Source organism: Dendropsophus ebraccatus, chromosome 10 (genome assembly GCF_027789765.1).
Source record: "Dendropsophus ebraccatus isolate aDenEbr1 chromosome 10, aDenEbr1.pat, whole genome shotgun sequence".
NCBI lineage: Eukaryota > Metazoa > Chordata > Amphibia > Anura > Hylidae > Dendropsophus > Dendropsophus ebraccatus.
Window position 1 is genome coordinate 87,847,405 of NC_091463.1, and position 23,923 is coordinate 87,871,327.

Below are 23,923 nucleotides of genomic sequence, written 5' to 3' on the forward strand. Positions count from 1 at the left end.
CTTTGCAGTCTGACACAGTGCTCTCCTGCTCTGGACTGTTCCTGACACGGCCAGAGATGTCAGCAGAGAGCACTGTGTCAGACTGAAAAGAAAACAAAATTTTCTGCAGGACATACAGCAGCTGATAAGTATGGGAATACTTGAGATTTTTAAATAGAAGTAAATTACAAATCTATATAAATTTCTGAAACCAGTTGATTTGAAGAAGAAGATTTTCGCTGGATAACCCCTTTAATGTTGGTCACATGTATAGTGCAGAATAAGACTGGAATAACTGGTGGGGAGATGAGACTGAAAACAATATACCATAGAGGATTTGCTTTATTAAAATACATAGGTCATACAAATATGCGGTGAATCAGTAGTCACAGGGTAAGAGGATGTGTGGTATAAGCTGCTGAGTCCGGTCCCTCTGCTGAGATGAGTGGAGACTGGATCAATACCTGGAGACATATAGAGACACCAGGACCAGGAAGCCGGCGATGGAGAGCGCCATCTTGTTGATAACGGCAGAATTGCAGAGATTGTTATAACAGCAGTTTCGATTAATCTCAGAAGCACCAGGGGGTATAGTAAGTTGGCTGTCACACTCTTCCTTTGAAATACAACCTTTTGTTATAGTTTTAGCATTTCCTGCAACAGAGAGAATAAGATATTGTTATATAAGGGGAGGGGTATAACTTCAGTATATTACGGCCCCATACACATAGAAGGAGAAGCAGCGGCACACTCATAAAGCTGGGGCAAGCAAGTCCATCCCGCCTTGCGGCGGGCTCTGGTGAAAACCAGCGGCCCCTTAGACTCCGCTCCCTGGGGAGGTTAGTGCCATCGCTGGTGACGGTCCAGTGGATCCACTACTCCAGGCTTTACAGTAGGCTCCAACCATGGATCCCGGCGAGGTGCCTGATATCCGCGAGGTAGCCCGAGTGGTCGCCCTACAGGCTCAACAGATTCAGCAACAGTCACAGCTGATTCAACAACTGACTGCAGCCGTTCAGCAGCATACCACAGCTCAGCAGTCATCACCTCCGGCAGCCTCTTCAAAACTACGACTGGCTCTCCCAAGTAAATATGGAGGTGACCCCAAGTTGTGCAGAGGATTCCTGACCCAATGCACTATGTATATCGAACTTTTAAGCAGTCAGTTTGCCACCGAGCGCTCTAAAGTGGCTTTCATTATCAGCCTATTGGAGGGAAGAGCTCTGGCCTGGGCCACGCCACTATGGGACCGTAATGATCCGGTTGCTGCCAATTTTCGAATCTTCCTGGACGAGTTCCGCTCTGTCTTTGAGGAACCTGCCCGTGCGTCTTCGGCTGAGACTGCTCTTCTCAATCTATCCCAAGGTACTTCCTCCGTTGGTGATTACGCCATCCAGTTCCGCACCCTGGCTGCGGAACTAGACTGGAATGAGGCCGCTCTGATTGCCACCTTTAAAAAGGGCCTGTCCAGCCAAGTGAAGGATGTGCTCGCTGCCCGGGATCTGCCTACCTCCTTGAACGAACTTATTCTATTGGCTACCAGAGTCTACACCAGGTTTTCCGAGAGAGAGGAGGAGGTCCGGCAAGGACGGCGTCTGAGTCTGCCCCGTCGCCATCCTCGGCTGGCACCGGTGTTCCAGAATCCCGTTGCTCCTATGTCCCAGTCGCTTCCAGAGGTTCCTATGCAGGTGGAACGTGTTCGCCTGACGACTGATGAGAGGAACCGTCGACTGGACCAGAATCTCTGCCTCTATTGCGGGGGCGCGGATCACTATCGGCAGAGATGTCCCCAACGCCCTCAGCGTCTGGGAAACGCTCGCACCTAGGTCCGGTGGGAGAGGCCTCCCTAGGTGTGAATGCCACCTCTCCAAGGTTGACTATGCCCGTCTCCATCCAGACACCCTCTGGGCAAGTTTTCCAGACTACTGCCCTCATCGACTCTGGCTCTGCTGGCAGTTTCATCTCTGCTTCGTTGGTCCAAAGATGGCGGCTACCCGTGATCCAGCTAGCCCAACCCCGGTCTATCTCTTCGGTTACGGGGGAGGTTCTTACCGAAGCGGTGTACAGCCAGACGGCACCCCTAGTCCTCCAGGTGGGAGCCTTACATCAGGAGAGGATCTCCTTCTATGTCTTGCGCCATTCCTCTTCCAACCTCCTGCTGGGTCTTCCTTGGCTGCAATTCCATACCCCTAGGCTGGACTGGAGAACTGGGGAGGTTCTCAGCTGGGGCCAGGACTGTCATAACCGGTGTCTGAGATCTCCTCAATCCAAGTGCTCTACAAGGTCACCTGCTAATGTCAAGCCTCTATCCGGGCTACCAGAGGACTACCAAGACTTTGTCGATGTTTTCTCGGCCAAGGAGGCGGACTCACTACCACCTCATCGAGCCTATGATTGCCCTATAGACCTTCTTCCAGGGGCTTCTCCTCCACGTGGTCGAGTATACCCTCTCTCTGTGCCCGAGACTGAAGCCATGTCCTCCTACATCCAGGAGAACTTACAAAAGGGCTTCATCCGTAAATCCACGTCTCCAGCTGGCGCTGGATTTTTCTTTGTTCAGAAGAAGGACGGTTCCCTCCGCCCATGTATAGACTATCGGGGCTTGAATAAGGTGACCGTTAAGAAACGCTATCCTCTTCCGCTTATTCCTGAACTATTCGACCGTCTTCGTGGAGCTAAGATCTTCTCCAAGCTGGATCTCAGGGGAGCGTATAACTTGGTCCGTATTCGTAAAGGAGACGAATGGAAGACCGCTTTCAACACCAGAGATGGGCACTACGAATATCTGGTCATGCCATTCGGCCTATGCAATGCCCCAGCGGTCTTCCAGGAATTCGTGAACGATATCTTCCGAGACCTCCTCTATGTCTGCGTCATTGTCTATTTGGACGACATTTTGGTCTTCTCCCCGGACCAGCAGACTCATGTGGCACAAGTGCGTCAGGTCCTACGAAGACTACGGGCCAACCATCTATACGCCAAGCTAGAGAAGTGTGTTTTTCATCAGCGCAGTCTTCCATTTCTTGGCTATATCGTTTCCGACCAGGGTCTACAAATGGATCCAGCCAAGCTCGCAGCTGTCCTTCAATGGCCACGCCCTGTGGGACTTAGAGCCATCCAACGTTTCCTTGGCTTCGCCAACTATTATCGGCAATTCATCCCTCACTTCTCTACCCTGGTCGCACCCATAGTGGCTCTCACTAAAAAGAAGGCGGACCCCAGACGTTGGCCTCCAGAGGCCGAACAAGCCTTCAATAGCCTCAAGTCTGCCTTTGCCTCTGCTCCTGCTCTGGTCCGCCCGGATGTCTCCAGGCCGTTTTCTCTCGAGGTCGATGCTTCTTCTGTGGGCGCAGGAGCCGTTCTCTCGCAAAGGGACACATCAGGCAAGACCAGAACCTGTGGGTTCTTCTCTAAGACTTTCTCCCCTGCCGAGAGGAACTATACCATTGGGGACCGTGAACTCCTGGCCATTAAGTTGGCACTGGAGGAGTGGCGTCATCTATTAGAGGGGGCTAAACACCCTGTTAACATCTACACAGACCACAAGAACCTCCTCTACCTCCAATCGGCTCAACGCCTCAATCCCAGGCAGGCTCGGTGGTCCCTCTTCTTCTCTCGGTTCAACTATACCATCCACATCCGTCCAGCCGAGAAGAATCTAAAGGCCGATGCATTATCCCGAGCATCCGATGTCATGGGGCAAGAGGAATCTCCTCGTCACATAATACCTCCCGACCGCCTAGTACCAGTTGCCACTTCTGCTCTGCAGAGACTGCCTCCCGGGAAGACTTATGTGCGCCCCGCACTCCGTAAACGCATCTTGAAGTGGGGGCATTCCTCTTTGGTAGCCGGGCATCCAGGAGCCCAAAAGACCGGGCAATTGATCTCCCGTCACTACTGGTGGCCCAATCTCCTCCAGGATGTCAAGGATTTTGTGGCTTCCTGTGCAGTCTGTGCCAGGAATAAATCTCCCCGTCTAAGACCTGCCGGCCTACTATTGCCCTTGCCAGTCCCGGATCATCCCTGGCACCACATTGGGATGGATTTCATCACAGACCTACCTCCATCTGCGGGCAATACAGTTATTTGGGTGGTGACGGACCGTTTTTCTAAAATGGCTCACTTCGTGGCCCTTCCTGGTCTGCCCTCTGCTCCTCGTCTGGCTCAGTTGTTCTTCCGACACATCTTTCGCCTGCATGGACTTCCTCTTCACATTGTGTCCGACCGAGGCTCTCAATTTGTCTCTAAATTTTGGCGGGCCCTATGCTCGCAACTCCAAGTGAAGCTGGACTTCTCATCGGCCTATCATCCGCAAACTAACGGGCAAGTGGAGAGAGTCAATCAGATTCTGGGTAACTACCTACGCCATTTTGTTTCCAGCCGCCAAGACAACTGGTCCGATCTACTCCCATGGGCAGAATTCTCATATAACCATTTGGACTCGACTTCCACAGGCAAGTCCCCTTTCTATGTGGTCTACGGGCATCATCCTCGTCCTCCTCTGCCTCTCTCTCCATCCTCTGAAGTCCCAGCCGTGGAGGAGTTGTTATCTGACCTGCAATCGATCTGGGAACAAACTCGACAGTCCTTACTCAAGGCCTCTGAACGCATGAAGGACCAGGCTGATAAGAAGAGGAGACCTGCCACGAATTTTCTCCCAGGTGACAAAGTCTGGCTCTCGGCCAAATATGTCCGACTCAAGATCCCCAGCTACAAGTTGGGTCCTCGATTCCTCGGTCCTTTCTCGGTGCTAAGACGCATCAACCCTGTCACCTACAAGCTCCGCCTACCCCCCACTATGCGGATTCCGAACTCCTTCCATGTTTCCCTCTTAAAACCAGTGGTCCTGAACCGGTTCTCCGATAGGTCTTCGTTCTCTGCTCCTCAAGCCGTCTCTGACGACGTCTACGCTGTTAAGGACATTCTGGCCATGAAGACTGTCAGAGGGAGAAGGTTCTTCCTGGTGGACTGGAAAGGATTTGGTCCTGAGGAGAGGTCCTGGGAACCCGAGGCTAACATCCTGGACCAAGATCTCATCAAGAGGTTCCTGCAGGTTAGAAAGAGGGGGAGGCCAAAGGGGGGGGGTACTGTCACGGCCGCGGCGGCGTCCCGTGCTCCGGGCCGCCGCCGCGACCTCCCTCCATCTCATGCAGCTGCCGGGGTCCCGGTGCAGGGACCCGGCGCTGCTACATGTTCGGCCCCGGGGGGCGCCTTACCTGGTCCCGCTCCTGCCTCCGTCTGTGCCGGCCGGCGCGCGCGTCCCCGCCTCCTCGGGCGCGCGCGCGCCGGCTGTCTCAGATTTAAAGGGCCAGTCCGCACCTAATTGGCCACTTGCACCAATCACTCCCTATTTATTCCAGCCCTGCCCCACTACAGGTGTTGGAGCCTCTACATGCTTCCCATAGCGTTTGGCCCAGCTCCCTGTTGTTCCTGATTCCCGTCCGTTACCTGGTTCCTAGTCCCTGTTCCTGATTCCTATCCGCCACCTTGTCCCTAGTCCTTGTTCCTGGTTCCTGTTCCCCTGCATCACCATTGCTCCTGTGTATAGCCTGTCACCTGCGGTTACGTCCACTGGCCTCTGCAGTGCCATCTCCTGCCTACTGCTCCTGCCACGCCTCGCCTGCCGTCACCAGCAACCAAGCCAGGGGTAGCGACCTGGGGGTCGCCTGCCGCAGCAAGTCCATCCCGCCTTGCGGCGGGCTCTGGTGAAAACCAGCGGCCCCTTAGACTCCGCTCCCTGGGGAGGTTAGTGCAATCGCTGGTGACGGTCCAGTGGATCCACTAGTCCAGGCGTTACAATGAGGTCTCCCTGTAGTTTACAGGAAGTCAGCTGACCCAGGACAGACCACTTCCTTTAGCACATTAAATATGGTCAGGCTGGTGATCCATAGTTGCCAACAGTCCTGGTTTTGCCGGGACTGTCCTGATTCTGAGGAGACAGCCCCGGCAAAACCGTGTCCCGGGTATGTCCCTGGAAGCTCCAACCCCCGCTGCAGGAAGCCCCTTCCCCCTTCCTACTGCCTTTTCCCCGTTCACCGCAGTGAAGTTTCTGATACCCTCTCTGAAGTAACAGGCTGCTCAGCCAATCCCTGACTGCGGTGGAGTCCCCTCTTAACCAGTGATTGCCTGAGCTGCCTGTCAGGGCACCAGGGACAGGTAAGTATAATTTTTATTACATTCTGTATAAAACAAGGGCTTCACAGACTTTGCTAACAATGTCTGTGCAGCCCTTGCTGGATGATAATCAAGCTGTTTAGTAGGTTCTGTAAGCGAGCACCGATCTAGCAGACCACTGGAGTGTCATCATCGGTGACTTAGATCGTGACTAATGTCTGTGTTTTATTTGATTCGGGTTACACTTACCTCTGGTAATGGTCAATGTTACGCAGGCATCTGAAGCATCTGGAGGGCACGTCACAGACGTGGTAGTATTACATTGAACATCAGCACATGTACCGCATCTCAGGGAATTAACTGCAAAAAGAGAATATTCAGTATTAAACCACAGTCCTATAAAATAGACATCAGGAGCCAATTCTGCCTCCACGGTCAGCCTCTTCAGACATGTATTTCATACAAGCGGCAGCATGCAACATTGTATCCTCACTATTTACAGTAGTAATAGCAGTTATCACTAGAGATGACCGAAGGTACAGTATCCCGTAATATCCACGCAATTTCAACAGTGTGTGAACATAGCCTTTCTGTGTTTTCAATCCACTCCTGGTTTTGGTTGCAAAATACTGGCGAAAATACTGAGCGTAAATACTGTGTAGGAACATAGCCTTAGGGTATTGTAAGTTTGTTCTTCTCTAGTTATCACCTTTGTGTTACCCCATTTGCCCCAACATACTATAAGTAAGTGATACATTCCTTTTCCACATACACTACTACACCATGTATACACAGCACAGTACACACAGCAGTGTCATCTCCTCCTCATACACTACTACACCATGTATACACAGCACAGTACACAGCAGTGTCATCTCCTCCTCATACACTACTACACCATGTATACACAGCACAGTACACACAGCAGTGTCATCTCCTCCTCATACACTACTACACCATGTATACACAGCACAGTACACACAGCAGTGTCATCTCCGCCTCATACACTACTACACCATGTATACACAGCACAGTACACACAGCAGTGTCATCTCCTCCTCATACACTACTACACCATGTATACACAGCACAGTGCACACAGCAGTGTCATCTCCTCATACACTACTACACCATGTATACACAGCACAGTACACACAGCAGTGTCATCTCCTCCTCATACACTACTACACCATGTATACACAGCACAGTACACACAGCAGTGTCATCTCCTCATACACTACTACACCATGTATACACAGCACAGTACACACAGCAGTGTCATCTCCTCCTCATACACTACTACACCATGTATACACTGCACAGTACACACAGCAGTGTCATCTCCTCCTCATACACTACTACACCATGTATACACAGCACAGTACACACAGCAGTGTCATCTCCTCATACACTACTACACCATGTATACACAGCACAGTACACACAGCAGTGTCATCATCTCCTCCTCATACACTACTACACCATGTATACACAGCACAGTACACACAGCAGTGTCATCTCCTCATACACTACTACACCATGTATACACAGCACAGTACACACAGCAGTGTCATCATCTCCTCCTCATACACTACTACACCATGTATACACAGCACAGTACACACAGCAGTGTCATCTCCTCCTCATACACTACTACACCATGTATACACAGCACAGTACACACAGCAGTGTCATCTCCTCATACACTACTACACCATGTATACACAGCACAGTACACACAGCAGTGTCATCTCCTCATACACTACTACACCATGTATACACAGCACAGTACACAGCAGTGTCATCTCCTCCTCATACACTACTACACCATGTATACACAGCACAGTACACACAGCAGTGTCATCTCCTCCTCATATACTACTACACCATGTATACACAGCACAGTACACACAGCAGTGTCATCTCCTCATACACTACTACACCATGTATACACAGCACAGTACACACAGCAGTGTCATCTCCTCCTCATACACTACTACACCATGTATACACAGCACAGTACACACAGCAGTGTCATCTCCTCCTCATACACTACTACACCATGTATACACAGCACAGTACACACAGCAGTGTCATCTCCTCATACACTACTACACCATGTATACACAGCACAGTACACACAGCAGTGTCATCATCTCCTCCTCATACACTACTACACCATGTATACACAGCACAGTACACACAGCAGTGTCATCTCCTCCTCATACACTACTACACCATGTATACACAGCACAGTACACACAGCAGTGTCATCTCCTCATACACTACTACACCATGTATACACAGCACAGTACACACAGCAGTGTCATCTCCTCCTCATACACTACTACACCATGTATACACAGCACAGTACACACAGCAGTGTCATCTCCTCCTCATATACTACTACACCATGTATACACAGCACAGTACACACAGCAGTGTCATCTCCTCATACACTACTACACCATGTATACACAGCACAGTACACACAGCAGTGTCATCATCTCCTCCTCATACACTACTACACCATGTATACACAGCACAGTACACACAGCAGTGTCATCTCCTCCTCATACACTACTACACCATGTATACACAGCACAGTACACACAGCAGTGTCATCTCCTCATACACTACTACACCATGTATACACAGCACAGTACACACAGCAGTGTCATCTCCTCATACACTATTACACCATGTATACACAGCACAGCACACACAGCAGTGTCATCTCCTCATACGCTACTACACCATGACCTGTATACACAGCAGTAAAAGCTAGGTATCCATCAACCTGGCTTTGGTGTTTCCCTTATAATATCCTTTGACTTATAACTGAGTTGGATATTGACTGAAAGGGACTCCTAATACAGTGGTATTGGTGGTCTACTTACCGCAGCCATCCCCTTTGCTAGGTTCTCTATCCCTGGAGGGACATCTGGCTATTTCCACGTTTTAAGACTATTACATAACAGACAGCGGCAGATTCACCTTCATGTCCTTACTTACCAGTCTGACAGCTTATAAAGATGAGAACAGAGAGGGATAAGAGGTTTGTCCTCCACATGGTGATCTGTTGTCTCTACAGTCTCTGCTTCCGCACCTTCCCCCTTCTCCCTTTATATCTGTGGCAATCTTAGCGGTTGCACCAGTCACAGGGAAGTGGATTACAATAAAATATATAATGAAAGGATTTCATAATAAAGTCACATTTACCTCAATGATTACATAAAATGCCATCAGATGTATAATACTATTGGGCTCCTTCCACATTTCACATACAGTTAGTTCTGAGAATATTTGGACAGAGACAGCATTTTCTAATCTCTATTCTGTACATTTGCATAATGATTAGTGAACAGAATACTTCCTCTTCAGCTCAAGTTCAGACTTTCAGCTTAAATTCTGTGGCTTGAACAAAATGATCGTACTAAAATGTGAGGAACTAAATCCTTTCCTATACACAGTCCCTTCCAGAGCCGTATTACCAGCTGCTGCCCCCGGCACTACACCTGCAGACCCCCCATATATACAGTACCCAGAGCCGTATTATCAGCTGCTGCTGCCCCCGGCACTACACCTGCAGACCCCCATATATACAGTACCCAGGGCCGTATTACCAGCTGCGGCCCCCCCGGCACTACACCTGCAGACCCCTCATGTATACAGTACCCAGGGCCGTATTACCAGCTGCTGCCCCCAACACTACACCTGCAGACCCCCCATAAATATACAGTAAACAGTGTAAGCGCAAAAAAAAAAAGCAAAATTGCACATTTTTGGTCGCATCAAATCCAGAAAAATTGTGCTAAGAAGTGATCAAAAAGTTGCATATACACAACCAAGGTACTGATGTACAGATTATGGCGCAAAAAATGACACCTCACACAGCCCCATAAAACAAACAATAAAAGCGCTATAAGGATGGGAATAGAGCAATTTTAAGGAACAATTAGCTTTTTTAAAAAGGTTTTAATTTTCTAAAAGCCATCAAATAAAATAAATTTTAATTGTACCAACTTGACAAACATATACTCACCGGCCACTTTATTAGGTAAACCATGCTAGTAACGGGTTGGACCCCCTTTTGCCTTCAGAACTGCCTCAATTCTTCGTGGCATAGATACAACAAGGTGCTGGAAGCTTCCTCAGAGATTTTGGTCCATATTGACATGATGGCATCACACAGTTGCCGCAGATTTGTCGGCTGCACATCCATGATGCCAATCTCCCGTTCCACCACATCCCAAAGATGCTCTATTGGATTGAGATCTGGTGATTGTGGAGGCCATTGGAGTACAGTGAACTCATTGTCATGTTCAAGAAACCAGTCTGAGATGATTCTAGCTTTATGACATGGCGCATTATCCTGCTGAAAGTAGCCATCAGATGTTGGGTACATTGTGGTCATAAAGGGATGGACATGGTCAGCAACAATACTCAGGGAGGCTGTGGCGTTGCAACGATGCTCAATTGGTACCAAGGGGCCCAAAGAGTGCTAAGAAAATATTCCCCACACCATGACACCACCACCACCATTCTGAACCGTTGATACAAGGCAGGATGGATCCATGCTGTCATGTTGTTGATGCCAAATTCTGACCCTACCATCCGAATGTCGCAGCATAAATCGAGACTCATCAGACCAGGCAACGTTTTTCCAATCTTCTACTGTCCAATTTCGATGAGCTTGTGCAAATTGTAGCCTCAGTTTCCTGTTCTTAGCTGAAAGGAGTGGCACCCGGTGTGGTCTTCTGCTGCTGTAGCCCATCTGCCTCAAAGTTGGACGTACTGTGCGTTCAGAGATGCTCTTCGGCCTACCTTGGTTGTAACGGTTGGCTATTTGAGTCACTGTTGCCTTTCTATCAGCTCGAACCAGTCTGCCCATTCTCCTCTGACCTCTGGCATCAACAAGGCATTTCCGCCCACAGAACTGCCACTCACTGGATGTTTTTTCTTTTTCGGACCATTCTCTGTAAACCCTAGAGATGGTTGTGCGTGAAAATCCCAGTAGATCAGCAGTTTCTGAAATACTCAGACCAGCCCTTCTGGCACCAACAACCATGCCACGTTCAAAGGCACTCAAATCACCTTTCTTCCCCATACTGATGCTCGGTTTGAACTGCAGGAGATTGTCTTGACCAAGTCTACATGCCTAAATGCACTGAGTTGCCGCCATGTGATTGGCTGATTAGAAATTAAGTGGTAACGTGCAGTTGGACAGGTGTACCTAATAAAGTGGCCGGTGAGTGTAGATAATCAGCCAGTTTTACCATAGGGCGAATGACATAAACACAAAACCACCCCAAATAAAAAATATTGTGTTTTATTTACAATTTCACCGCTCATATAATTGTTTTCTGGTTTTGCAGGATGTTTTATACAAAAATTAAGCCTGTCATTGCAAAGCACTATTAGTGGCACATAAATTAAGGGCTCATTCAGGTCTGTAGGTGAAAAAATGCAAGCGCTGTGGAGGAAAAGACGAAAACGCTAAAACAAAAATTAGCCCAGGACGGAAGGGGTTAAGGGAGTAGCAACAGGTTTCTTGTTATTTCAAAAGAAAAAGATCTAGATATTAATATATGTGACAAGGGAATCTCCAGCACAGGTAATGGCAACAGGAGACCAGCAGGCTTTTGGTGGGAGCTCACATTACGGGCAAAGTTCAGGAGCCAAAGGTGAGCCACCACGGAAACATAAAAGATTGCCGGCAGAAAAAGCCCCCTGGTCCATCTAGTCGTCCCTCTTAGTATTTCCCTTCTTATTATCTTAGGATAGATATATGTTTATCCCAGAAAGGTTTACATTTTGTTATTGTAGATTTACCTACCACATCTGCTGAAAGTTTGTTCCAAGCATCTACTGCTCTATCAGTAAAGTAATATTTTCTCACATTGCTTCTTATCTTTCCCCCAGATACACTCCCACTGTGTCCTCTTGTTCGCGAGTTCATTTTTTGTTTTATTAAAAACACTTCCCTCCTGAACCTTATTTACCAAATTTAAAGGTGTTTATTAGTATTTGTTTTCCCCTTATATGGGATTAATTTGATTTGGGGTTCTCCTGAATTGTAGGTGTATTACATTACATATATACAGCCCAGCATACCATTATATATATATATACATCCCAGTATACCATTATATATATACATCCCAGTATACCATTATATATATATACAGCCCAGCATACCATTATATATATATATATATATATATATATATATACAGCCCAGCATACCATTATATATATACAGCCCAGCATACCATTATATATATACAGCCCAGCATACCATTATATATAAATACAGCCCAGTATACCATTATATATATACAGCCCAGTATACCATTATATATATACAGCCCAGCATACCATTATATATATACAGCCCAGCATACCATTATATATATACAGCCCAGTATACCATTATATATATACAGCCCAGTATACCATTATATATATACAGCCCAGCATACCATTATATATATACAGCCCAGCATACCATTATATATATACAGCCCAGTATACCATTATATATATACAGCCCAGCATACCATTTGCTTTCACTACCGCCTGGCTGCACTGGTGACTCATTTTAAGGCTGTCAGAAATCACTACCTCTAAATCCTTCTCTTCTGAAGTCTTTGCCGACACAGAACTGCCGATGTGATACTCGATAGAGGATTCCTCCACCCCAAGTGCATTGTTTTATAATTGGAAACATTGACCTGCAGTTTCCATTGTTTTTACCACTTATCTATTAAGGGTACAAAAACACTTGACGTATCCGCAGCGAGTTGCTCACTGCGAAAATTGCGAAACCCGGCCCTATACTCTCAATGAGAGACCAACTCGCAGCAGGGATGCACATCCCTTACATCATTCTGTTCAGCCGTCCTCCTAATATGCAGGAGAATAGGATTCTTGCCACAGCCCTTCCCTGCCCTCCAGTTGCTGACTGACAGTTGCCTATAAACAGCATGGATAGATAACTGCCAATCGGCAGCTGGTGGGCGGAGTTTTCTGCTTCTCATGAATATTGGGGACTCCTGAGCACATGCACATAATGGAGAGGACTACTTATTGTCCATGTTATTCAGGAGGATATCTCTGCATCAGCTATACAGAACAGTGTAAGTGATACATCATTCTGTTCAGCTTCTCTGTCACTAGTTTATGCTACCCTGAGATAGGACGGCAGAAACCTACTGTAAGAGTCTCTTTAAGGTTTTGTGTAATAAGAATGTGTACAAACCTACCAAAGACCGTAGACAACCAAAAATAATTGCACAAACACAGACAATCTTAGGAAAAATACACAGAATTAATTATTAATGAATCATAGTAAATAGTTAAAACACAATAAAATTCATGGGATAGCGGCCGCAGCGGGGCTGTTATCTGGAAAGCGGGGGGGGAGGTGGGGGGCTGTGTGGCCGCAGCGAACCCAAAGCTGTCATTTGAAGCAGTGAGTGGGGATCAGTGGAAGGAGAAAAATTGACATTGCTGCACAGTTATTAGCAGCACTCTCTGGTGTCCTAATCCGGCCCATTGAAGAGAGGGAGGACACATAATCCCCAACAAGGAGTGTGGCCAGGCCAGGAGAAAGGAGCGGTGTCGGGGTGGACTCTGTTTAGCTCCTTTTTTGAATCCAGAGGGTGGGAGATTGCAGAAAAAGCACCAAAACTGCTCAAAACACATAAAAACTTCCTTTGACCAATATGTAAAGCTATGGGTGGGCTTTTACATAGTGTAAAAAAGATGTGGTGGGAGAATAACCCTTTAAAAATGATAAATCCATTACAGTAAAGCCTACGGATAATTGCAGAGCCCTAGTTGTGATGGACACATTGACTTATTTGGAAGAGATACACAGACAGTTAGCGGACAGGCCTGTTTATGTGATGATTTCAGTTCATCCAAAAATTAGGATCAAGACACGTATTGAAGATATTAACATATGAGATGAAGCATATGAGGTTAACATCATTCATACTGCTTAAAGGGACTGTAAGGGTACTATAACACAGGCCGATGGGGGCCCAAAAATAACAGTAGACGAGCGCCGATCTGCTAGATCAGCGCTCGTTTACTGGGCCTATTACACGGCCCGATAATCGTTTAACTAGGGCTGCATGGACATCGTTACCTATCCCGGGTCCAGGGCTCCTCTATCTCCTTTTCTCCCCGTCCCGCGTGCTGCAGCTTCAGAGCGGCCTGTCTTAATTGACAGGCCGCTCAGCCAATCACTGGCCGCGGCGGTCCTGGCCTGTAATTGGCTTAGCGGCCTGTCAGCTAAGACAGGCCGCTCTGACGCTGCAGAGTGCGGGTTCTGGGGCAAAAGGGTAGCAGGAGGAGCCCTGGACCCGGGATAGGTAATGTATTTATTTTGCAAATTGTCAGCCGCTGTCTCCTGGCTACATTTCTGCCATGATTTGCAAAAAAAAAATCGCAGCTTTTTTACCGCAATTTTGCACAAATCAGGTCATCATAATATTATCTATCCTGTACTATGAGCACCACCCTAGTGCTGCCGTAGTTACAGTGGGTTGGGGGGGGCCAGGCTTGTTGAACAGCCTGGGGCCTATGGTAAAGTTAATCCGCCCCTGGTAGAGAGGACGACTTAACTCCAGAATATAATAGAGAGGACTAACTCATTCATTTGAAGCTGTTATCAAAGGAACTCAAGAACATAGAAAGATAAGAATTACAAATATAGAACCAGCACTGTATACTCTACTGACGTATAATCTACTGATAACTTAAGTTTAGCGGGTGTTTTGGAGGTCACAGAGTCCCTTAAACCAAACTTCCGGGTTGTACAGTAGTATCAGGATGTGGCTCCATCTTCAGAGCTTTGGCAATTTATTTAAACAAGGTCCAGAGGGGTTTCATGACATCTGCTCGCTCTTATATTAGGGACACCCAAGACTTTCTGACCAAACTAGAGTGATTGACCATACCCAATGATTGTTGGCTTGTTTCCTTTGATATGACCTCTCTCTATTCCTCCATTGACCACCAGACATGTAGTAGGAGGCCCTAGATTATTTGGACATCTACCCCCATGATGAACAATTTTTACTGAACTTACTGCATATTATCCTCATGGAAAATTACTTCTTATTTCAGGATAATTTCTCTGTACAGTGAAGAGGGACCGCCATGGGCACCAATGTGACACCTACTTATGCCAATATGTATGTGGCAGCACTTCAGAGCTCGGCCATCTGTGTCCCACCACTTGGGTCATGTACTAAAGTGGTGTTGATACATAGAGGATATTTTTGTCATCTGGACGGGCTCTCAACATCAACTAGAGGATTTCTCTCTGTATTTGAATTCTGTGGATGATTACATTAAGTTCATACAATTCTTGGATACGTGGTCATATAAGATGGGTGACAGACTTATGATTAACCTGTTTGGAAAGATTGTAACAACCTTTTACTGTAGGATAGCCACCACCCCCGACCTATGGTGAGAACATTACCGTATAGTCATTTCCCACGGGTGACCAGAATTGTACAGGACGAAAATAAATTGATACCAAGACTTAAGGACATGAGCTTTAAGTTTAGGGAAAGGAAGTATCCGAGGGCCATAATTGAGGAACAGAAAGTTATAGCGTTATCAACTTGTAACAGGGAAGTTACGAGAGAATATTAAAAAGGTCATTTCTATAGATTCTGAGGCAAGGCGAGAGGTGGCCAGGATTATCCAGCGTGAATGGGGGACAGTTATGAGAGCCTATCCCAATATAAAGGAATTTATAATAGGTCTCTGCATAGCATTTAAACTTAAAGGAGAAGTTTGGTGAAAAATTTTATTAAAGTATTGAATTGCCCCTAAAAGTTATACAAATCACCAATATACACTTATTACGGAAAAAGCTTATAAAGTGCTTTTTTCCCTGCACTTACTACTGCATCAAGGCTTCACTTCCTGGATATCATGGTGATGTCACTTCCTGGATAAAATGGTGATGTCACTTCCTGGATAACATAGTGATGTCACTTCCTGGATAACATGGTGATGTCACGACCCGACTCCAAGAGCTGTGCGGGCTGTGGCTGCTGGAGAGGATGGCAGAGGGACACTGAGGGACACAGGGCTCTGGAGGGACACTGAGCATCCCTCTGCCATCATCCTCTCCAGCAGCCACAGGGGTGGACAACCCCTTTAAACGGAATGTTACATAGCTGTTAGGCCAAGGAGACGCATGGTACCTTTCATATATCTTTCTGTGCTTTTCGAACGTAGAAAAATGCATTTCTAAGCCCCTGAAGTGTTGCAGGCTGGAATGTCTCCTCGCTTCCCCTCGCATCCCAATGTCTACTTGACTGACAGTCAGCTGGAAACTGTCATGTCACATATGCACCTTCTTATTTGAAAACATTGGGGGAGATTTATCAAACATGGTGTAAAGTGAAACTGGCTCAGTTGCCCCTAGCAACCAATCAGATACCACCTTTCATTCCTCACAGACTCTTTGGAAAATGAAAGGTGGAATCTGATTGGTTGCTAGGGGCAACTGAGCCAGTTTTACTTTACACCATGTTTGATAAATCTCCTCCTTTGACTTTTAAAATGGCCTCTATGTTGGACACGACCAACAGATTTGCAGCCTTCTCCACCAACACAAAGCATGGTATTCTGCCAGGGCTGCCATCAGGAATTATGGGGCCCCATACAGCCAAAGTGTCTGGGGGCCCCTAACAAAAGGACCAATGGCCAACTCACACCTTGGACGTGAGCTTAATATTAAAATTCATTTATTAAAGCATTTATTAATACCCAATAAAAGAATAAGTTTAACATGAAGATGATTGTGACACTATTAAAAATACACTCTAGGCCACCAGTATATGACGTGTATGGACATGCCGGCTCGCACGAGCAGAATTAGATAAACATGTCTCACTTTCTCCCAAAAACAACGCCACATTTGTCCTTAGTTTGGGTGCGGTACTGCAGCTCCAGGAAAGTGAATGGAGCTGTGTTGTAATACCACACATAACCTGAGGATAGGGGTGGTGATGTTTTGAGGAGAAAACAGGCATGTTTTTCTAATTCTGGATAATTCTTTTAATTTTGTAGTAATGCCCATAGTGACCATAAAGTTTCTACATGTGTGCACAAACAGCCATTTTAATAATAAGTTTAATTGAAAGCAATAAACCATACAAAAGGACAGTTTGAGCAACTACTGTATGGCTCAAAAAAGTGTGTGTGAACATAGCCTGACCGACAAAAGTCCAGCACTTCCTTCTGGTCTATTAGAATTCACAGCTTTATAATAGATCCATAATGCAAGACACCATTGTTACTATATACATACATATATATACAAACACACATACACACTGTGCGTACATACATACATACATACATATATACATACAGGCACACACTATGCATACATACATTTATACACACACACATTGTGCATACATACATATATACATACAGGCACACACTGTGCATAAATACATATATACATACATACAGACACAGGCCATGTGCAGACGCTGTAAGAGAACGGTCGTTTAAAAAAAAAAAAAAAACAATGCATTTGTGTGCTTCCTTTTTGATCTGTTTTTCCATTAACTTCCATTGTTAAAAAAAACAAAAACTTTTTTTAACAGATGTAAAAATGAGGTCGACTACTTTTTTGTGTACATTAAAAAAAATTAATCCGTTTTGGTCTATTTTTTTTATAATGGAAGTCAATGGAAAAAGGGATCAAAACGGATGCACACAAATGCATCAGTTTTTTTTCCATCCGCTTTCCATCAGGGTTTTTTTTTGCAAAAAAACGGAACGCAAAAACGTAGCACGAACCCAGCCTAATCTGTATTCAAGCAAAGCTATGTCCGTGAAAGGGTGATACATGCTATAAAACTTTGAGCTTCACCTTTGTGAATGGAAGGCAGGCTTAATATAGTTATAATTGTTGGATTTGTCATGTTAAATATTTTGCAAATGCATTTATTCAGCAAACTTGTCTCCTTCTCCTGGAGATAGGCTGCTCTTCCCCTCCCATTTCCTAGTTTGCAGTTCTAAACCACAAGAAAAAGACCGCATTCCTTCAGCTCTCTTAAAATTCATAAATTTTTATTGTTGCAAATCTTAAAACCAACCGACGCATTTCAAACCTGCCTGGTTCTTATTCATGGTATCTGGGTGTAGGTAGATAGGGGAAGAGCAATCATGTCTATGGCTACCATAGAGTGAACAGACTCTATGGTGAACAGACTCTAGAGTGGTGCGATGGGACGCTCATTCTTCTGCATATATGGTGCCCCAGAGTCTGTTCACTCTATGGTGGCCATAGACATGTGTGCTCTTCCCCTATCTACCTAGACCCAGATACCATGAATAAGAACCAAACAGGTTTAAAATGCGTTGGATGCTTTTAAGATTTGCAACAATAAAAATATATGAATTTTAAGAGAGCTGAAGAAATTCGTTTTTTTCTTCTGTATGAATACCCCAGAATCCAGGGGCTTTGCCTTCGTGCTCAACATACCTATGACTGTACAAGAAAGCATGGACATTTGGACTGGGAGCTGACCATATATGTGTGTATAAACACCGCTCGCTGTCAGCTCCTCGTTCCCCGCTCGCTGACGCTGCTATCACGTGTGCTATCACGTGTGCCGGAAGCGAGCGGGTGAGTGCAGGAAGGGGGGCCGGGGTGATTGCTAGATCATACGGGCAGCTCGTAGAAGATAGCAGCGGTCTGCTGCCGGTGCTTCTACACCATGGCTCTGAGGACACCTTAACGTGCTGACATGGTACACTCTGTTTGATCTAATAGTTTGCTAAGATCCTCATTTTTTATTAACTATAGAGCAGCTGCAGGTTCTTATCGTGTGTACACCGGGGAGAGTATATACGGTAAGCACTTGCATCTGTAGGTTGCTGTTGCACTTTATGTTTTTTTGTATGTATATGTATGACATGTATACACAGCACAGTACACACAGCAGTGCCATCTCCTCATACACTACTACAACATGACATGTATACACAGCACAGTACACACAGCAGTGTTATCTCCTCATAACTACTACAGCATGTATACACAGCACAGTACACACAGCAGTGCCATCTCCTCATACACTACTACACCATGTATACACAGCACAGTACACACAGCAGTGTCATCTCCTCATACACTACTACACCATGTATACACAGCACAGTACACACAGCAGTGTCATCTCCTCCTCATACACTACTACACCATGTATACACAGCACAGTACACACAGCAGTGTCATCTCCTCCTCATACACTACTACACCATGTATACACAGCACAGTACACACAGCAGTGTCATCTCCTTCTCATACACTACTACACCATGTATACACAGCACAGTACACACAGCAGTGTCATCTCCTCCTCATACACTACTACACCATGTATACACAGCACAGTACACACAGCAGTGTCATCTCCTCCTCATACACTACTACACCATGTATACACAGCACAGTACACACAGCAGTGTCATCTCCTCCTCATACACTACTACACCATGTATACACAGCACAGTACACACAGCAGTGTCATCTCCTTCTCATACACTACTACACCATGTATACACAGCACAGTACACACAGAAGTGTCATCTCCTCATACACTACTACACCATGTATACACAGCACAGTACACACAGCAGTGTCATCTCCTCCTCATACACTACTACACCATGTATACACAGCACAGTACACACAGAAGTGTCATCTCCTCATACACTACTACACCATGTATACACAGCACAGTACACACAGCAGTGTCATCTCCTCATACACTACTACACCAAGTATACACAGCACAGTACACACAGCAGTGTCATCTCCTCATACACTACTACACCATGTATACACAGCACAGTACACAGCAGTGTCATCTCCTCCTCATACACTACTACACCATGTATACACAGCACAGTACACACAGCAGTGCCATCTCCTCCTCATACACTACTACACCATGTATACACAGCACAGTACACACAGCAGTGTCATCTCCTTCTCATACACTACTACACCATGTATACACAGCACAGTACACACAGCAGTGTCATCTCCTTCTCATACACTACTACACCATGTATACACAGCACAGTACACACAGCAGTGTCATCTCCTTCTCATACACTACTACACCATGTATACACAGCACAGTACACACAGAAGTGTCATCTCCTCATACACTACTACACCATGTATACACAGCACAGTACACACAGCAGTGTCATCTCCTCCTCATACACTACTACACCATGTATACACAGCACAGTACACACAGAAGTGTCATCTCCTCATACACTACTACACCATGTATACACAGCACAGTACACACAGCAGTGTCATCTCCTCATACACTACTACACCATGTATACACAGCACAGTACACAGCAGTGTCATCTCCTCCTAATACACTACTACACCATGTATACACAGCACAGTACACACAGCAGTGTCATCTCCTCCTCATACACTACTACACCATGTATACACAGCACAGTACACACAGCAGTGTCATCTCCTCCTCATACACTACTACACCATGTATACACAGCACAGTACACACAGCAGTGTCATCTCCTCCTCATACACTACTACACCATGTATACACAGCACAGTACACACAGAAGTGTCATCTCCTCATACACTACTACACCATGTATACACAGCACAGTACACACAGCAGTGTCATCTCCTCATACACTACTACACCATGTATACACAGCACAGTACACAGCAGTGTCATCTCCTCCTAATACACTACTACACCATGTATACACAGCACAGTACACACAGCAGTGTCATCTCCTCCTCATACACTACTACACCATGTATACACAGCACAGTACACACAGCAGTGTCATCTCCTCCTCATACACTACTACACCATGTATACACAGCACAGTACACACAGCAGTGTCATCTCCTCCTCATACACTACTACACCATGTATACACAGCACAGTACACACAGCAGTGTCATCTCCTCCTCATACACTACTACACCATGTATACACAGCACAGTACACACAGCAGTGTCATCTCCTTATACACTACTACACCATGTATACACAGCACAGTACACACAGCAGTGTCATCTCCTCCTCATACACTACTACACCATGTATACACAGCACAGTACACACAGCAGTGTCATCTCCTCATACACTACTACACCAAGTATACACAGCACAGTACACACAGCAGTGTCATCTCCTCCTCATACACTACTACACCATGTATACACAGCACAGTACACACAGCAGTGGCATCTCCTCCTCATACACTACTACACCATGTATACACAGCACAGTACACACAGCAGTGTCATCTCCTCCTCATACACTACTACACCATGTATACACAGCACAGTACACACAGCAGTGTCATCTCCTCCTCATACACTACTACACCATGTATACACAGCACAGTACACACAGCAGTGTCATCTCCTCCTCATACACTACTACACCATGTATACACAGCACAGTACACACAGAAGTGTCATCTCCTCCTCATACACTACTACACCATGTATACACAGCACAGTACACACAGCAGTGTCATCTCCTCCTCATACACTACTACACCATGTATACACAGCACAGTACACACAGCAGTGTCATCTCCTCCTCATACACTACTACACCATGTATACACAGCACAGTACACACAGCAGTGTCATCTCCTTATACACTACTACACCATGTATACACAGCACAGTACACACAGCAGTGTCATCTCCTCCTCATACACTACTACACCATGTATACACAGCACAGTACACACAGCAGTGTCATCTCCTCATACACTACTACACCATGTATACACAGCACAGTACACACAGCAGTGTCATCTCCTCCTCATACACTACTACACCATGTATACACAGCACAGTACACACAGCAGTGGCATCTCCTCCTCATACACTACTACACCATGTATACACAGCACAGTACACACAGCAGTGTCATCTCCTCCTCATACACTACTACACCATGTATACACAGCACAGTACACACAGCAGTGTCATCTCCTCCTCATACACTACTACACCATGTATACACAGCACAGTACACACAGCAGTGTCATCTCCTCCTCATACACTACTACACCATGTATACACAGCACAGTACACACAGCAGTGTCATCTCCTCCTCATACACTACTACACCATGTATACACAGCACAGTACACACAGCAGTGTCATCTCCTCCTCATACACTACTACACCATGTATACACAGCACAGTACACACAGCAGTGTCATCTCCCCCTCATACACTACTACACCATGTATACACAGCACAGTACACAGCAGTGTCATCTCCTCATACACTACTACACCATGTATACACAGCACAGTACACACAGCAGTGTCATCTCCTCCTCATACACTACTACACCATGTATACACAGCACAGTACACAGCAGTGTCATCTCCTCCTCATACACTACTACACCATGTATACACAGCACAGTACACACAGCAGTGTCATCTCCTCCTCATACTACTACACCATGTATACACAGCACAGTACACACAGCAGTGTCATCTCCTCCTCATACACTACTACACCATGTATACACAGCACAGTACATACAGCAGTGTCATCTCCTCCTCATACACTACTACACCATGTATACACAGCACAGTACACACAGCAGTGTCATCTCCTCCTCATACACTACTACACCATGTATACACAGCACAGTACACACAGCAGCGTCAGATTTATCTTCATATCTTTACTCACCAGTCTGAACACTTAGAATGAGAAAAGAGAGGGATAAGAGGTTTGTGCTCCACATGGTGATCTGCTGTCTGAATACAGTCTGTGTTTCCGCTTCTTTTCCTGTATCCCTTTATATCTGTGGCGATCTCAGTGGTTGCAGCATTCACACGGAAGAGCATTCATTATATACTCCAGAGCCTATACCGTTTATGTGGACATATTAAGACACCTTTATCCTAATAATTACACAACATGTCATCAGATGTAATACATTAGAAGGTTCTTTTCTTTTTGTGTATAAATCCTACACTATGTGGACAGAAGTATTGGGCCACCTCCACATTACACCTAATCCCATATGCAGTAATATGTAGTTGTTCCTCCTTTCTAGGTATAACAGCCTTCAAACTTCTGGAAAGATTTACTACAAGATTATAAAGGTGTCTATGAAAATTTATACCCCTGTACCTATTTGTGAGGTCAGACAGTGATGGGGAGAGGGCCAGGCTCACAATCTTCTTCATACATCCCAAAGGCCTTGGATGGGGTTCAGTTCACCGGACTCCCCTCCATGCCTGTAGGGACCTCACGGTGTGCACTGGGACACAGCCTGAACCCAAACTGTTACCACAAAGATGGAGGTCCACAATATCTTTATGCACTATGTTACTCGGCATTCAGTGACCGTGCTCTGCAACTTTACGTAGTCCCCACTTCATGGAGTGGAGCACTGCAGGCACTTAGAGCGACTCATTACCCACAATCTGACCCCCCCAAACCACTTGTACCTTTGGATAGCTGCTTTAAATCCAAGATCTGTCCTGGGGTCCTTTCGGCAGGGGATGCAGTTATTGTCCTAAAAAACAACTTTCAGGTTACAAACCCACTTGCCGGATCTGCAGCGAGTCTCCTTGCCGCGTTTTTGCAGCGAGACTCGCTGCAGATCCTGGCCCTATACTTTCAATAGCAGAGAAACTCGCAGCAGGTATGTACATCCCTGCTGCGATTTTGTCTGCAGCCCGCCCCATTAACCCCCTGGCCGCC

At 46.1% G+C, this 23,923-nt stretch overlaps 1 protein-coding gene across 2 annotated transcripts; it reads right to left on the reverse strand.

Annotated features, from left to right (window-relative positions):
* Nucleotides 1-292: 292 nt before the first annotated feature.
* On the reverse strand, nt 293-23,024 carry LOC138765713 (CD59 glycoprotein-like). 2 transcript variants are annotated; one of them, XM_069942720.1, is made up of 3 exons: nt 22,901-23,024; nt 6,343-6,453; nt 293-633 (listed from the first exon to the last, which is right to left on the reverse strand). In XM_069942720.1, the coding sequence occupies exons 1-3, from the start codon at nt 22,953-22,955 to the stop codon at nt 437-439; spliced, it is 363 nt and encodes a 120-aa protein (XP_069798821.1). In that variant the 5' UTR covers nt 22,956-23,024; the 3' UTR covers nt 293-436. The 2 variants fall into 2 exon arrangements, with proteins under 2 accessions (XP_069798821.1, XP_069798820.1); XM_069942719.1 differs by lacking the exon at nt 22,901-23,024 and adding an exon at nt 9,109-9,239.
* Between the last annotated feature and the right edge of the window lie 899 nt (nt 23,025-23,923).

Excerpts from the sequence above, each read along its gene's own strand:
- LOC138765713 (XM_069942719.1), bottom strand. The coding sequence starts at position 9,166 with ATGTGGAGGACAAACCTCTTATCCCTCTCTGTTCTCATCTTTATAAGC. Across the intron at positions 6,454-9,108 it reads CTTTATAAGCTGTCAGACTG|TTAATTCCCTGAGATGCGGT; the intron begins GTAAGTAAGGAC and ends CTCTTTTTGCAG. Across the intron at positions 634-6,342 it reads AACATTGACCATTACCAGAG|GAAATGCTAAAACTATAACA; the intron begins GTAAGTGTAACC and ends TCTCTGTTGCAG.